Source organism: Rutidosis leptorrhynchoides, chromosome 7, assembly GCF_046630445.1.
Source record: "Rutidosis leptorrhynchoides isolate AG116_Rl617_1_P2 chromosome 7, CSIRO_AGI_Rlap_v1, whole genome shotgun sequence".
NCBI lineage: Eukaryota > Viridiplantae > Streptophyta > Magnoliopsida > Asterales > Asteraceae > Rutidosis > Rutidosis leptorrhynchoides.
Window position 1 is genome coordinate 312,001,152 of NC_092339.1, and position 19,471 is coordinate 312,020,622.

General features: G+C 31.5%; 1 protein-coding gene across 1 annotated transcript; it reads left to right on the forward strand.

The window, feature by feature from the left end:
• The first annotated feature begins 2,201 nt into the window (after nt 1-2,201).
• Nucleotides 2,202-3,782, forward strand: LOC139856867 (aldehyde oxidase GLOX-like). Its single transcript, XM_071845576.1, has one exon. The coding sequence runs from the start codon at nt 2,238-2,240 to the stop codon at nt 3,780-3,782; it is 1,545 nt and encodes a 514-aa protein (XP_071701677.1). The 5' UTR covers nt 2,202-2,237.
• Nucleotides 3,783-19,471: the final 15,689 nt, after the last annotated feature.

A 19,471-nucleotide genomic window follows, 5' to 3' on the forward strand; every position in this document is an offset into this window, starting at 1 on the left:
TTTGGCGGGTGACTCACAAGTCGGTGACACCCTATGGTGATTAACAAGTCGGTGACACCTCATGGAGGTTCACAAGTCGGTCACCTCGTATGTCTTGGTGGGTGATTCACAAGTCGGTGACACCCTATGGTGATTCACAAGTCGGTGACACCCTATGGTGATTCACAAGTCGGTGACACCTCATGGAGGTTCACAAGCCGGTGACCTCGTATGTGTTGGCGGGTGACTCACAAGTCGGTGACACCCTAGAGTGATTCACAAGTCGGTGACACCTCATGGTGGTTCACAAGTCGGTGACCCATTATGTCGTGGTAGGTGATTCACAAGTCGGTGACACTTTATGATGATTCACAAGTCGGTGACATAATTGCGAGTTAGACTCGGCGATATTGGTCGACTACAAGTCGGTAGTACCAAAGCGGGAGAATGGTTAGCATGTTTATGTCTTGTTATGTTTCGTTTATATTCGTGGTGATGTATATACTAATGTTGTTGCTAGTTTTATGTTTGGTGATGCTAGCTCGTTTATGCGTTGTTTGCATGGTAATTGTATGTGGATGCGTGTAGGTAAACTATATATGTATATGTATAAGTATTGCATTCACTAAGCAATTAGCTTACCCTCTCGTTGTTTATATTTTTATAGGTTGCAAGTGGCGGCTTGGATTTGCTTGGGGACTAGTGCTTTACGGATTGCTTTAGACTTTGATTATGATTGGGTAGCGTTCTCAATCACCATGCTCGGTTTTGGTTGTAAAGTAAACTAGTCGGGTCATGATCTTTCTTTTGGATACGTCAAATGAGTCCCGGGTTGTATTCCCGTTTTGTAAACTTAATTCATCTATTGTATGTTTTAAAGATGTTTAAACTTAATATTGTAATGATGATGTTTTCGGAAACATAAATGGGCTAATGTTGTATATATTGTTATGTTAAAAAGAAAAATTTTTATGGGCCGAAATTACGACGTGTTGGGTCGTTATACAAAACGTATATCATATTCCTGTAACGTCACAAACAGGGTTAATAAGAGTCTAAGAATATAATGAGTAATTATACAATTTCGCATTTAATTAAAAAAAGCTCTTAACTTATTTTCATATAATACTTCAAATAGTTTATTTTTCAAAGCTTATTTGTCTGCCAAATAATGCTAGATGCCAGAGCATATGAAGAGCATTATATTAGGCTCTCGTAAACGTTTACAATCTAGTTACCGAAACACACTTCGGAGACAGTGGCGAAAGTATGTACGGACAGAGGGGGTAGATGCCCCAGTCAATTTCAAATTTTTAATGCAAAAATTTTATATCTTTTCATTTTGCCCCTTATGTATTTTTTTTTCCTTGCCCAAAAGTCTACATATTTTCCTCCTAAAGCCTCCATATCTTGTTAAAAATTTTCATATGTTGTTCAAAAACCTCCATATTATACCAAAAAACTTTCATATTTTTCTCAAAAATTTTTTTTACACATTTAAAAAAAAAAATTCGCGCCGACAAAAGAAATTTCTAGTTCTGTCATTGCTCGAAGTTATTCATGTGGACGAGAAAGTAATGATTACAAGATAATTAACCTACTGGTTACTATCATTATATCCTCAGTGTCAATACATCTTGATATGACCATGATATGACTAAAAATGATTGAAAACAGTATGATAATATTATGGATAGGTTGTGATACGTACATCCGAGTACAACTAGTCTTACTTTACTTGAACATTTTTTTTTTTTTTTTTTTTTTTTTTTTTTTTTTTTTTTTTTTTTTTTTTTTTTTTTTTTTACTTGAACATTAAAAACCATTTCCGTTTATTTCACAAAAGAAAGTTATTTGCAGATTATGGGTATGTGAGTTTGTCATCGCGAAAGAATATCAGACTTTCTTATTTCATACCATATGTTGTAATATACTAGCATCCTAATGTTGTGAATCCAATCCAACTATTTATTATGTGACAAATTTATTTATGTTTGTAACCATTACACAATGAATCATACAGTTAGTTCTCTGCCTACATCTCTTCAACCTTACTTCAATACCAAACCAAAAACACACCAGTTTTCTCCCAAACAAAACTCATTCCCTCCCGCCAAAAAATGATCATCAAATACATCATGTTTACTCTATTAACCTTAACTCATACAACAACCCAACCTTTAGCCCCACAAGATGCCGATGCATCCGGCATCGATGGCGAATGGCAACTACTACACGAAAACATCGGAATATCCCCAATGCATATGCAACTCCTACGCAACAACAAAGTAGTCATGTTCGATAAAACCGATTTCGGCCCTTCAAACATTTCCCTCCCTCTCAATCGTTGTCGATATGATCCTTTTGATCCTGTCCTCCAAAAGGATTGCACTGCTCACTCGATCCTATACGATATTACATCAAACACGTTTCGACCATTGTCTATACGAACGGACACTTGGTGTTCATCGGGTGCGGTTCTACCCGATGGCACGTTGGTTCAAACCGGTGGGTACAATGATGGAGACCATACGGTTCGTCTCATGGTTCCTTGTGACGATGAAACCTGTGACTGGATCGAATTCTCTGGGTACCTAACGGAACCCAGGTGGTTTTCGACCGATCAATTACTCCCGGATGGGCGGGTTATTATAATTGGCGGGAGACGTCAACTTAGTTACGAATTTTATCCCACTAGTTCTTCGACTTTCTTTACGTCTTTCTTCAATTCGTCTTCGTTCTTGATGGATTTTCTTAGAGATTCGACCAATGGGATAAGCGAAAACAATTTGTATCCGTTCGTTCATTTGTTGCCCGATGGAAACTTGTTCATTTTTGTGAACGTTCGCTCGGTTGTACTCGATTACAAGCAAAACAAGGTGGTCAAATATCTCCCTCCGATTCCCGGGGATGATCCGCGGACCTATCCATATTCCGGGTCCTCGATTCTGCTTCCTTTAGATGAAAACGGGTTACTTGAACCCGAGGTGATGATATGTGGCGGTGCTTCACGTGACGCGTTTATAAATATCAAACGGAACCATAGTTTTGACCGGGCGGTTTCCACGTGTGGAAGAATTAAAGTTGCGGATGGTAATCCTATATGGGAGATGGAGACCATGCCCATCGCACGGGTGATGGGCGATATGGTCATTTTACCAAATGGGGATGTAATCATTATTAATGGTGCAGGGTCGGGTACTGCTGGATGGGATAACGCCCGTGATCCAGTGACCCGACCCGTTATGTATCGCCCAAAAGGGCCTCCAAATACACGATTTTCAGTTATGAAATCCACCTCAAGACCAAGACTTTACAACTCGGGTGCAATTTTGGTGACGGACGGGCGGGTTTTAGTAGCAGGAAGCAACCCGAATCCGTTTTATAACTTCACAGATGTCGAATTCCCTACAGATTTAAGCTTAGAGGCATTTTTACCGCCTTATTTAGCTAAAGAAAACGATCAACTTCGACCCGAAATTGTGAGCTTGGAAGGTGAAGTTATGGAATATAAGAAACCGTTCATGGTGACATTTACGGTTTTGAAGTACTTAAAGCTAGCTATGGTAACAGTAAGGATTATAGCACCATCATTTACGACACATTCCTTGGGAATGAATCAAAGAATGGTGGTGTTGCAGGAAGCTAGAAATGTAACGTTTGTATGGGAGTCGTTCGTTAAGGAGTATAATATTGTGGTGTTCGGGCCATCAACGGCTGAGATCGCACCACCGGGATATTATATGTTGTATGTGGTTCATGCAGGCATACCTAGTTCTGGGATGTGGGTAAAGGTTCAGTAACATTACTCCATTGTGTGCTTACACCAGTACTGTATCTATTTGTTATTTTACAAAGGGTTTTACAAAAGGATGCTTAATATAAATTGCAACACTCAACACGTAGGTAGCAATTAGCGTAATATAGGATTTGTTAAATGGGCTGAACTTTTTTTTAACGGCTATTTCGACATCGAATACTCACATTTGTCACTCACGCACACACATTAGGAGGAAGTTTTTCACGCACCATCGCCGCATTGGGTACCCGGTTTGCTTTAAATTAAACCGAGTGGCTTATGGCATACACTTTTATTTACCACAACAGAATCTTTGAGAAAACCTCTCCTGGATTCGAACATACGCTGCTACGCCAACTAGGTCTCAGATCCAACCCAAAACTTATACCACTCGGTGGTAATTGGGCCGAAATTAAAATGCCCAAATGTGTACTTTTAATGCATAAAGCCTCCGAGAATCATATTCCTTACAAAAAGGATTGCAATTTTTGCACTGTATTTATACAAGAACTAAATGTTTTGGACAAAAAGTGATTCGGGTTAACCCAGTCTTATCCCTACCACATTTTATCATTTTCTACCTGAACCCAGTTTTCACTACTAGAAACGAAACCATTCAGGACGACATTTTCTTGCCTTTATGGTGCGAAATTTTGTGCCTTTTGAGCCAATTCTTTCCCGGAAAGTAAATAAATAATGAATATTTCTTTTCGGGAAGACATGTTGTCCCAAAAAGGTCATTCACGATAAAAATATCAAATACTTCAGAAAAGTTGGCTAAAAACAACGTGTTTTGTCTTTTAGTGGACTTTTCCGGACGACTTTTTGTCATCCCGAAAAGTGTCATTCCCTAATTGAGCATTTTCTTGTAGTGTTTAATGGTTGTTCAACTCCCCTGACCTTCCCGGCCATTTCATGAACTCTAGTCAACCACATATCAATAGTAATAAGAGTCAAATATGATATAAGGAGAGTCAAATATGATCACACATATAAATTGTGTTAATAATGATTTAACTTGTTGGATAATATGATTTAGAAGGTTATAGTCTTATAGACATTAAATACAATTTCTGCTAGTTCTGAGTTCTGACCTATTTGACATCTTTCCTTTTTAGCTAATTATTCTTATGTTAATTGTTTTGACCCATATCGAATAATAACAAACATAGAAAAATATCGACCCATTTGTAAGTAAATGAGTTAAAATTAGTGTACCACTAATAATTAGCTCCTTGTGTTTGCCTAAATACATCTTCTCATCCCATCCACGATAAAATAAAAATATAGAATTTGCTAACAGCTTTCAAGCTCTGGTAACTGATATCCTTCTCTTGTTTGCAAGTAATAAAATTAAAGGAGACTGAACTCGAATCTAATGTAACTGGAACATCGAATGATATGGCAGCTGAAAGACCAACAAATAGTAACCCATTTTTATTTATATTTTTTTTTAACATCAAACATTTTTTATAGTTTCTGTAAACTTATCTTTCTCATTCATAAATCTATCTATAATCTATAATCTATAATCTATCTATTCTATCTATCTATCTATCTATCTATCTATCTATCTATCTATCTATAACATCTTATAAATCGTGAAGGATTTGCTGACATGTCACTCCTTAATCAGCCCTTAATCTTTTTCCTGACGTGTAAATCTCTAAATTAATCCCAATTAACACTATTTAAACTATCTAATATACACGCTGGCATTTTAATAGCTATATTCCATAATTCTGATTCCACCTCTCCAACGGCGGCACTCCGACCCTACAACGCTCTCCTTCTCACTCAATAATTTTCATCATCATCAATCAAACCTTCATCTCGATCTTTCTTTCGTTTTCAAAGCTTTTTTGTTTATTTATTATATGGGAGCGTAAAGACTTTTTTAGTTTTTAGCTTATTTGCTTGCAAGCAATAAGCTTTGAAAATACTGTTTAGTGCTACTTTGTTAGTTAGAAGGTTAATTCAAATGCATGGTGATTGAGATCTTCTATTCAACAGTTGAATCAACCTACTCTTCAGAAACTTTGAATCTTTTTAGCTACTTTGTTACTTAGGACTGTAAAAACATTGTATTATGATACTTTCAGAACCACTTCACAGCTACAATTGGTAAGTAGATTATAAACACTGATTATAAGTCACTCTGTTGTATACATTAATAGGTATGGAACTATAAATATCTCTTATCTTTTAGAAGTGTAGCTTAACAATGTAATCTGAGGAATTAAATTTGAAATTGTTGTGATTAATCAGTTAGCATCATTTACAAGATGCCCATAATTCACCATGCTGATAAAACTTGAGGGGATCTCTCCTGACACAGAGAAGGCAAATTTAGTTGAGTAGTCAAAATGATAAACTAACGATTGTAAATGTATGTGCTTTGTTTCTATAAAACGCTATATTATTGACAGCCGCTAATGACGTTTGTTAACAATATGAATTTGTTCATGTCAAACTAATAACATTATTCGAATTTGGATAGTGTTAGTTGTACTTAAAATGTGGCAATGTTCAAATAAATATAATTGTGGTTTTGAGTTTGAACTTTTGTCATATTTTTAGATTTTGTTTTTGTGGAATGCAGGTTCAATCACAAAAGACAATTGTTGGTACAAATGTTTTTGCTCATTAAACTTTGATCCATCAGGTTGGTTTTTGGTTATGGCCTTAAAAAAAAAAAAAAAAAAAAAAAAAAGTATATATATATATATATATATATATATATATATATATATATATATATATATATATATATATATATATGGGCATGATCAATGGGGAAGTAACCAAGCGGGGGGAAGCAAAATTTTTTTTTTTTCGTTTTTTTTGAATTTTTTTTTCCGGCATCAAGATCACACGAAAATATGAACATTTAGAAGAGACACTTCGTGATGAATGTTATTATTTAGGCGGGAAAACGATCGATAAAAATAACATTCAAGATAATATTGTTCGTGAAGAATATGAACGTTTTTTTTTCATGTTTTGTAAAGTAAAATTTAGCCCGATTTAGAGTTTAGGGTTTAGGGTTTAGGGTTTGGTGTTTTGGGTTTATTCCATAAACCCAAAACACCAAACCCTAAACCCTAAACCCTAAACTCTAAACCGTTCGTGTTAAAAACTCAATCTAAATCCTAAATTTAAGCCCTAAATCTAAACCCTAAACCCTAATATCTAAACCCTATAAACCCTAATATCTAAACCCCAATAGCTAAAACCTCAAAATACGCTCGAAAAACACGATAATTGTTATATATTACTTCTTCGAGCGTTTTCCTGCCAAAATAAAAATATTTATCACAAAGTGTCTCTACTAAATGTTCATATTTTCATCTCATCTATAATGTTCGTGAACAAAGTTTTTTCAAAAAATGAAAAAACAAAAAAAGTTTTTGCTTCCCCCCGCTTCCCCCCGAATGGTTACTTCCCTCTTGATCCTACCACTATATATATATATATATATATATATATATATATATATATATATATATATATATATATATATATATATATATATATATATATATATATATATATATATATATATATATATATATATATATATATATATATATATATATATATAGGATCAAGTGGGAAGTAACCAATCGGGGGGAAGCGGGGGGAAGCAAATTTTTTTTTTTTTTCGTTTTTTGAAAAAACTTTGTTCACGAATATTATAGATTGGATGAAAATAAGAACATTTAGAAAAGACACTTCGTGATAAATGTTATTATTTTGGCAGGAAAACGCTCGAAGAAGTAATATATAACAATTATCGTGTTTTTCGAGCGTATGTTGAGGTTTTAGACATTAGGGTTTAGATATTAGGGTTTAGATATTAGGGTTTATAGGGTTTAGATATTAGGGTTTAGAAATTTAGGGTTTAGGGTTTAGATTTAGGATTTAGATCGAGTTTTTAATACGAACTGTGACGCCCCGTACAAAACCATCGTGTACGGATCATCAACAACAGGATCATCACAAGGTCAAACACTATATGTTGTTTGAAAATCGATTTGCATTCATTAAAAAGATAACGTTTTACAAAGATAACATGTCGTAAGACTTATTACAAACCATTGTTCCAAAATAACATAAGTTTACGAATGCAAAACATAAGTTTCATAATTTGAGACATCTCTAGCAATGCAGCGGATAACTAGTACAGTAGGTCCATAACAGCAATTCAATAACAGCATGACAGCAAGTGAAACAGCATGACATCAAGTCTAACAGCGGAAGCAATAAATCTCTAAGCACCTGAGAAATACACGCTTAAAAAGTCAACACGAATGTTGGTGAGCTATAGTTTAAGTTGTAATAGTAACGCAAGATAGGCCACGAGATTTCAGTGCTGCAACAACGTATCAAAACAGTATGAAAAGTATATGCATAACCGTGGGCACCCGGTAACTAGACTTAACGTTTATAACCCCCTGAAAGTACACTTGGCGAGTGCGTATGTTCACGAAGTATTAAACACCCGTTAAATGCTAGCACGACTAGCCCGAGTGGGGATGTCAAACCCTATGGATCCATATTTAAGATTCGCGTTCACCGGTTCAAAAACCAATGACTAAACGTTACCGTGCTAAGGGGAATGTTTATGCCGTTGTATAACCCACACACATATAAAGTTTAAGTACTCGTGCCTAACATGTAAAACGTAAAAAGCGCATGTATTCTCAGTCCCAAAAATAGTAAAAGTGGTAAAAAGGGATGCTATAACTCGCAGTGATAAAAGCGGTAAAGTCGGTAATGAAAGTACGCAAGTAGTAAGTCGGTCCGAAAGGTCCTCAACCTAAATCAAATGTTACTAGGTCAGTAGGTTGTCTTTACAAATTCTAATAGTACATAAAATAAGTTTAAGTTGAAAGGACCCGTTCATATACATTATAAACGATTCACAATAGTTGATTACATTGCGAGGTATTTGACCTCTATATGATACATTTTACAAACATTGCATTCGTTTTTAAAAGACAAACTTTCTTTACATCGAAAATTGACAGGCATGCATACCATTTCATAATATCCACTATCCAACTATAAATTGATTTAATAATAATCTTTGATGAACTCAATGACTCGAATGCAACGTTCTTCGAAATATGCTATGAAAGACTCCAAGTAATATCTTTAAAATGATCAAATGCACAGCGGAAGATTTCTTTAACACCTGAGAATAAACATGCTTTAAAGTGTTAACCAAAAGGTTGGTGAGTTCATTAGTTTATCATAATCATTTATTTCCATCATTTTAATAGACCACAAGAATTTCATTTCCAGTTCTCATAAATATACGTCTCATGCATAGAGACAAAAATAATCATTCATATGGTGAACACCTGGTAACTGACATTAACTAGATACATATAAGAATATCCCCTATCATTCCGGGATCCTCCTTCGGACATGATATAAATTTCGAAGTACTAAAGCATCCGGTACTTTGGATGGGGTTTGTTAGGCCCAATAGATCTATCTTTAGGATTCGCGTCAATTAGGGTGTCTGTTCCCTAATTCTTAGATTACCAGACTTTAATAAAAAGGGGCATATTCAATTTCGATAATTCAACCATAGAACGTAGTTTCAATTACTTGTGTCTATTTCGTCAAACATTTATAAAAGCGCATGTATTCTCAGTCCCAAAAATATAAAGGGTAAAAAGGCAAATGAAACTCACCATACTGTATTTCGTAGTAAAAATACATATAACGTCATTGAACAAGTGTAAGGTTGGCCTCGGATTCACGAACCTAAATTAATTATATATAATTATGTGTTGATCAATATTTGTCTAACAAATTAGGTCAAGTCATAGTGTACCACAATCCTAATGCTCGAGACTAATATGCAAAAGTCAACAAAAGTAAATTTGACTCAAAATAATTTCCAAAAATCTATACATGATTAATATATAGTTTAAATATCGTCGTTTTATATTTTTAAATATTTTTAAAAGATTTATTAGAGTAAATAATATAATTTATTTATTAATAAATATAATTTTATATTAAATTTATATAATATAATATACTTTTATATATATTAAGTAATAAAATTTATAGGGTTCATTTAATATCATAAAGATAATATGATAGGTATTATTAAAGTAAGTTATTACACGTAGTAAAATATGTTTGTATCACATATTTATTTGATAAAATAATATCTATAATGATAGTAAGTAAAAGTTGTATTATTTTGTAATAATAATTATTATTATAAAAATATCAATATTTATAATTACTAAGATGACATTATGATAAAACGATAATTCTAATTATGATAACTTTAATATTTACGATAATTTTTAATATTATCTTTAAAATAATAATTCTATTTAAAATAATAATAATAATGATATTTTATAGTAACAATGAAATTTCTATTAAAATGATAATTTTTGTTAAAATGATAGTTTTAATACTAACGATACTTTTAATAATAATAGTAATGATAAAAATAATAAGAACGATAATTTTATCTAAATCAATATCTTATAATATTTTAATTTCATCATGATACTCTTACTCATTATTTCCTAATCGTTTCATTTAATAGCTTTTAATCGTCTTTTATATCGTGTTCATAATAATGATAATAATAGTAATCAAAATAATTAGGTGTTACAAATATTTGTTTTAATTACACTAATATTAATAATGATAGTTACTATAACATTATAAACGATAATACTAATAATTATCTTAATGATAATATAGTAATAATAATAATAACAATAACAATAACCATTTTTAAATAATGATATATATATTAATAATGATAATAATAATAATAATACTAATAATAATAATAATAATAATAATAATAATAATAATAATAATAATAATAATAATAATAATAATAATAATAATAATAATAATAATAATAATAATAATAATAATAATAATAATAATAATAATAATTGGATAATAATAATAATACTAATTATAACTTTAACGATAATAACGATAGTAATAATAATAAAAAATAACAATTTTTAATGATAAATCCCTTTTATTGATAAAGATAATAATAATGATAATAATAAGATAAAACTAGAACGACGATAAAAACGACGATAATAATAATCATTTTTAATAAAAATATCAAAAATTCAATTGATTATAACTTCTAATTCGTTCATCGAAACCATTCGATATCTAAAGGAAAAGTCCTTAATTTTTCGCTAGCTTTCCAAGGACATGCATATCTTATACCTTATCTCAACCGCAAGTGTAACTAATTCAATATTCAACCTAACCTGTCTAAGGGCAATATCAAAAGTACAAGCATGCATAATCCTAAATACTCGAGCACTAGTCAGGGATACACTATTAGTATGTAAAAGTTAAATTATGAGTACTCACGTATCAATATTGAGATTCAATATTGCAGGAAAGGTACGTAGACGCAACGGAAATGATAAACACTATATTGACCTCACGAGCATACCCATGAACCATACTCAATCACCTCCATAGCTATAACCCATAATTTCCTTAATCCTATCATACTCGAAAAACAATTTCGAAATCACTCGGACAGCACTCCGTCGTAATATTTTATGTATACTAATAATATCTTGAAATAATACGGAGTAAATATATATATGTAAATCGATTGAGAGAGTTTAGAGAAAAATATTTTCAAGTTTCTATGAAATAATGAAACCTATTGAATTCTATTTATAATAGATTTTTGAATTATTAAAGTGAATTATTTAAGTATGAATTATTAAAGTGAATTATTAAAGTATGAATTATTAAAGTGAATTATTAAAGTATGAATTATTAAAGTATGAATTATTAAAGTGAATTATTAAATTTAAAGTAAAGTAAAAATAAAGTAAAGGTAAAGTTTAAGTATAGTAAAAGTATAAAACTATGTACGTATAATACGCGTATAAATATATATAATATTAATTTAAATCGTTATATATATTTAATAAAATAAAATATAAATATCGTTATCTTTATCATACTAGTTAAGTAATGAGTTGTCAAAAGTGGTTCTAGATATTTATAAAAGTTATATACGTTTTAATAATAAAGTTCTTTTTAAACTGAAAACGTTTTTGTACGTTTGAAACTAAATAGATCAATCGAGTCTTTATGAGATTCAATCTTCCACTATCCTTTGTCTAGTTCTCAATGATTGACAATTTGTTCTTATTTATAAATCACTTTACCATTTTCCGAATATTGTTAAAATGGAAAGATTTCTCAAATCAACGTGGGCCTTTCAACAGAGACTTGTAATCATAATTCAATATATCTGATAATTCAATCATTTGATCTTATCTTCTAATTCCATTGATAAACATTTCGAAACATATACAATCATATAAAGTATTTAATCTAATATTTTGTTTACGTTTCAAGTTATAATATATATACACATATACATATATAATCATATTCATTTAATGGTTCGAGAATCGTTGGAACTTGGTCGAGGTTGAATGAATGTATGAACATAGTTTAAAATTCTTGCAATTTAACTTAACAAATATTGCTTATCGTGTCGGAAACATATAAAGATTTAAGTTTAAATTTGGTTGAAAATTTTCGGGTTGTCACAGTACCTACCCGTTAAAGAAATTTCGTCCCGAAATTTGAGTGGAAAGGTCGCGAATGATAATAAGTATGTTTTCATGATGCATACGGGCTAAAAATTAGAGTTTTATCATCAGCGAATAATTTGGATAAACAATCCATTTATATGAAGAGTACGAATGAAGCTAACATAGAAGAGTGAAATGAGTAAGTGTAGATTCATCTTATCATTTGACGTAGATATGATTGATTCCCAGATTTCAAGGGATTTGAAGAAAATCTTCTTAATAAGATTTGACTCTCCGGTAATCAAGGGAATTAGGATCCGCTTTAAATGCGATCGTTCATTTTAATTGTTCTGTAGGAGATTTTCTTATAAATTCACCTCCTTCGTTTCCTTACAACTCACACCTTCTGTTGATGCATTTTATGCAAGTCCCTAGACATCTACCCACGTCCATTGCAGGTACAACAGTTTACAGGCCACCATGATTGCTCATTATTATCCTATCAGTGTTTGTATGTGGTTACAGGAACTGCAGGAACGAGGTTTAGATGTTTGACTATGTTAGACTTAGTCAGATGTACGAGTGAAGCCTCACTAGTACAGCTGATAGGCTCATACGCACGGCTGATGTTGAGCTAAGTCATAATTACAACCTAAATGAGAAGACACGAGTGAGTGATCACTCGTAAGGATGATGAAGCCAACTCGTACGTGTGATGAATGAATCGTATGGGTGAGTCAACAGTAGGGGTATATAAAGTCTTATGTTCTTCATTTTAGGTTAAGCCTCTCATTTGTTACACACACTAAGATTTAGTGAGCTCCTCCAATTCTCTCTCAGTCCAAATCACCCAGGTGGTGAATAATAGCTCTAGGTGTTGATCTAATCACACTTGATTTAGTTGTGGTTTGACTAAATTAATAATAATAAAAAAAACTTAACCTATTCACTAGAGGGTTTGAATCACTTATTCTGCCATTGTGTGAGTTAAATCTGTTGATTTTTAAGTTCCTAGTCATGTTTCATCACCTTCTATTCTTTCCCCCTCAACTCATATTTTAAAGTATTCATCAATATGCTCCATCCAGTTCTGATTCTCGATATACTTCTAACTTTCATATCGGTCATTCTTCTTTTTCATCTACCGCCGGAAGAATCTATTTACTTCTACTATACTCTTGGGTTTATAGTGTTTTTAGTTCTCCCGTGTCTTTATATTGCTATATGCATCGATATATATGGTTTATAATTTCTGGTTTGTCGTTGGAATTTATATGTTCCTTTATATTTCAAAGTCTCTGCTTCTGTCTTCTATAATCATTATCATTCACAGTTAATGCTCTCTTTTATTTGCTGCAATTTATACCCCAATTTCTATTTCGGAGTTTTGTCCTTTCGTTTCTTCTTCTTGCGATTAAGCACCGCTTGTAATGGTCCAGAATTCACAGATATGAATTTCGGAATGAACATTGTTAATGTTCTAGGAAGGAAATTGTGATGGCACGATCTTGACTTGTCAAATTACTAGAATACCTTGGAAAAGGCCGAATCATCAAGAAATATTTTCTTGATATTTTAGAGGTTAAATAGAATACAAGAGTCGTATAACATGGCACATGATGATGTTATGATCTGTGAATCATCACGTTCCATTTAGAAACTCAGCATGACTTACTGTAATATAATCACATTGATCAAGTGTCATTATATTATACTAATTCATGCTTCAGTTCCCAACATTACTTCAAAATATTCCTATTTTAAACTTGAATGTTTCAGAATTTAGAAACTAAAATAGTTTCTTTTATGATGTAATACAGATAGCGCGAAGAGGTAAATGATTTCGAATAAGAAAAATTAAGAAAATATCTTCAGAAATATGGAGGATATTTATAATGAAAGATATGATGATATTTTAGAATTTCTAATATCAGAGGATGATGAAGAATATTGTCCGCAGGGGTTTAGAGTCAGGAGCAAGGTATTCGTTAATGACTTCAGCAGGTACTGAATCATTTGGATCCTTTGAAGTCAGGTTCAGTCTTTGTAATTTGTCCACAGCCTCCTTCCTACTTTGCTCAATCCGTTTTCCAGTTCCAAAACTTCTCTTTTTCTGCGCTTTGCCAGCACACTTCATCATTATCATCCAGCTTTTACCATTTAAAGTCGTTTATAGTTTTTGCTGCTTCATCAGCATTTTTTTTTTCCATTTTCGGAGAACCAATTCGTAGTTCGGAGTGTTTTTCAGAAACTTCACATTCAAATTAAGTCCAGAAGATAGACGTTATATATACACATATAACTGTTGGCGTAGACATCCTGCGAGATTTCAAAATACTGATTGCTAATTCCCAATGATTCGTATGGCAATTCTTATTACAAGATGCGAATGAGTAAATGATGGGGTTTCAATGAATAATTATAATGACTTTTTGGAGAGGCTAAAGTCAAAGGGTAATGAAGTTGTTGGTACATCTGCTAATAATGTGGTGGAATGTAAAAGGTTCCCTGGTAACGATGGTGTATATCTCAAGGTTATAATAAGGTTAGTCTGACTGAAAAGTTGAAGTTGACTTGCTGGAGTTGTGACAAAACTGGCTACTTTGAATAGGAGTCGCAAAGTTATTTTTGTTAATAAATGCAAAAGAATCTGACGCGGATACGTTGTTTAAACTTTTACTTTGGTTTCAAGAGTTTTTCGGGTACATAACTGTGGGTAACATGTGGTTGGATCATCATCTCGATTGCTCATCATTCGAAGTGTCTTCAGAAATTTTCGAAGGGTTTGAACACAGATTATAATCGTTAACATACATTTGATGTTCTAACACAGTTTTGAAGTCAAAATATAGCTTGTGAAAGATGTAAGGATCTAAGAGTGATGATTTTGGTCATATCTCAAGTTGAATTTTGAGATTTCAAAATCAGAATATGTAATTAAATTTTGAATGAGTATGGTTGTTTTAATTTCTATAAAAGAATGTATATTGTTGTGAAAGTAGGGAGTATAATGGATGATTTGCTGAATCAGATTCGAAGAATGTAACATATTAATTGTGAATTTATATATCTCTCGGGTATTACCTACCCGTTAAAAAAAAATTTCACAATTAATATTTTGTATAAAAGAATTTTATTACAGTCTTTATGAAAATATATATATGTATATTTTCTTCAGATGTAACATAGATTTAATGAGTTAATGTTAAATTAAACTCATTTGATTTACGGTTGAAACTAGAATTGAATAATCCCTAAAGGCTTTAAAAAGTACATAACTTTTACGCAGTATTTCTTTAATGACATTGAAATTATGAATCAATACTTCGTTATTTGTTGATGTATGATGTTCGGTTCGTGGAATTCTTGTGAATTTCGCAAAGTACGAATGATATTATCTGAAAAGTTTCGGGTACATCGATGATGAAAGTGTAAAATCAAATATATACTTGATTTATTATGAATTGGAATTTGTTGAATTGCGACAGAGATTGTAGTTAACGCTGGTTAAGTTGCGGCCGAAGGACGTACATTATTGCATATTTGTAATATGAATTAACCGAGTAGTTAAGATTCACACACAATAGCTTAGCACGGAAAGATTTATTTCAATATATATATATATATATATATATATATATATATATATATATATATATATATATATATATATATATATATATATATATAATATACATATAATTTCTTCAGAGGGAATGAGTTAATTCTTCATAACTCGTTGATACAATATATACGTTATTGATTCGTAATGATGTCCACAGTGATTCTTGAACTGACGGAGTTTGTGATGTTATCGGTGTTGTTGATTCGGATGTTGACTGTACTGACGATGCTGGTAACGCTGATGGTACTGTTGATGCTGTTGGTAAAGAAAGTTTAGCTTGTTAATCACACACCATTTTTGTCAGGGTTTCTACTCTTCCTTCTATCATTTTGGTTCGCTTAACTGATTTATGGTTAGGGCTAGATTAGATAATCTCTAAGACTTTAGAGATTACATAATCGCCGCGGAATGTTTCTCCAATGAAGTTATGAATTAATACTTCGTCAGTTATTGTTGTTGGTACTCCTTGGTATCTATGGTGCGTATGACGTTGATGCTCGTGGGACAGATTGTGAAGTTGAGGTTTACGACGCGGTTGTGGTTGGAGGTGGTAATGGTACTGTTGGCGTTGATGATGGTGGTACTGGTTATGCTGCTGATGCTGCTGCTGGTGTTTGTAATCTTTGCACCATATTCTCCAAAGCCACTACCCGAGCGCGAAGCTCGTTGACTTCTTCCTATTACACCGGGGTGATTGTCGGTTCGGACGAGATACTCTGGAAATGAGCGAGAAAATGGTGTTTCGGACAGGTTCGCCGGTAAGTGCTTCAGGTTCTTCGTCAAGAGGGAAATGTGGTGGATGGAAGGGATTACCTTCTTCTTGTCTCCAATGATTGAGGAGGCTACGAACCCATCCCCAATTCATCCAGAATAGGTGATGACTGATTGGTTGATCTATTCCGGTCACACTGCTTTCGGAGCTTGAATGGGATTCCATTTCGGAATCTGAGTGACTTGAACTGATGACAAATTCCATTTCGTACGATTGGATAAAGGATTTTTTTTTTCGATATGAAATGATTTTGGCTAACGGATGGTATTCTAATTACATAGAATATATATATATATATATATATATATATATATATATATATATATATATATATATATATATATATATATATATATATATATAGATCAAAAGATTTCGTAGATTACGGAGGACTTTGCGGGATATGTCAGGCAAAGTTTAAAGTAACAGATACGATAAGATATGATTTAACAGATATGCTAAGATATAAATTTTTGTCTATACACTATTCATGCAATCAATGCAGCAAGACGTGTCTTAGACTAAAAATGATAAGCAGGTAATTTCCTGAGGATGATAAGTAGTTAATTTTTGACACAAAATGATAAGCAAAACTTTTGACATGCAGACACGGTCGAAGTCCAGACTCACTAATGCATCCTATCGACTTATCAGTTAGACACACTAATGCAGACCTGGTTCGCTAAGACCACCACTCTGATACCAACTGAAAGGACCCGTTCATATACATTATAAACGATTCACAATAGTTGATTACATTGCGAGGTATTTGACCTCTATATGATACATTTTACAAACATTGCATTCGTTTTTAAAAGACAAACTTTCTTTACATCGAAAATTGACAGGCATGCATACCATTTCATAATATCCACTATCCAACTATAAATTGATTTAATAATAATCTTTGATGAACTCAATGACTCGAATGTAACGTTCTTTGAAATATGCTATGAAAGACTCCAAGTAATATATTTAAAATGATCAAATGCACAGTGAAAGATTTCTTTAACACCTGAGAATAAACATGCTTTAAAGTGTCAACCAAAAGGTTGGTGAGTTCATTAGTTTATCATAATCATTTATTTCCATCATTTTAATAGACCACAAGAATTTCATTTCCAGTTCTCATAAATATACGTCCCATACATAGAGGAAAAAATAATCATTCATATGGTGAACACCTGGTAACCGACATTAACTAGATACATATAAGAATATCCCCTATCATTCCGGGATCCTCCTTCGGACATGATATAAATTTCGAAGTACTAAAGCATCCGGTACTTTGGATGGGGTTTGTTAGGCCCAATAAATCTATCTTTAGGATTCGCGTCAATTAGGGTGTCTGTTCCCTAATTCTTAGATTACCAGACTTTAATAAAAAGGGGCATATTCAATTTCGATAATTCAACCATAGAATGTAGTTTCAATTACTTGTGTCTATTTCGTCAAACATTTATAAAAGCGCATGTATTCTCAGTCCCAAAAATATAAAGGGTAAAAAGGCAAATGAAACTCACCATACTGTATTTCGTAGTAAAAATACATATAACGTCATTGAACAAGTGTAAGGTTGGCCTCGGATTCACGAACCTAAATTAATTATATATAATTATGTGTTGGTCAATATTTGTCTAACAAATTAGGTCAAGTCATAGTGTACCACAATCCTAATGCTCGAGACTAATATGCAAAAGTAAATTTGACTCAAAATAATTTCCAAAAATCTATACATGATTAATATATAGTTTAAATATCGTCGTTTTATATTTTTAAATATTTTTAAAAGATTTATTAGAGTAAATAATATAATTTATTTATTAATAAATATAATTTTATATTAAATTTATATAATATAATATACTTTTATATATATTAAGTAATAAAATTTATAGGGTTCATTTAATATCATAAAGATAATATGATAGGTATTATTAAAGTAAGTTATTACACGTAGTAAAATATGTTTGTATCACATATTTATTTGATAAAATAATATCTATAATGATAGTAAGTAAAAGTTGTATTATTTTGTAATAATAATTATTATTATAAAAATATCAATATTTATAATTACTAAGATGACATTATGATAAAACGATAATTCTAATTATGATAACTTTAATATTTACGATAATTTTTAATATTATCTTTAAAATAATAATTCTATTTAAAATAATAATAATAATGATATTTTATAGTAACAATGACATTTCTATTAAAATGATAATTTTTGTTAAAATGATAGTTTTAATACTAACGATACTTTTAATAATAATAGTAATGATAAAAATAATAAGAACGATAATTTTATCTAAATCAATATCTTATAATATTTTAATTTCATCATGATACTCTTACTCATTATTTCCTAATCGTTTCGTTTAATAGCTTTTAATCGTCTTTTATATCGTGTTCATAATAATGATAATAATAGTAATCAAAATAATTAGGTGTTACAAATATTTGTTTTAATTACACTAATATTAATAATGATAGTTACTATAACATTATAAACGATAATACTAATAATTATCTTAATGATAATATAGTAATAATAATAATAACAATAACAATAACCATTTTTAAATAATGATATATATATTAATAATGATAATAATAATAATAATACTAATAATAATAATAATAATAATAATAATAATAATAATAATAATAATAATAATAATAATAATAATAAT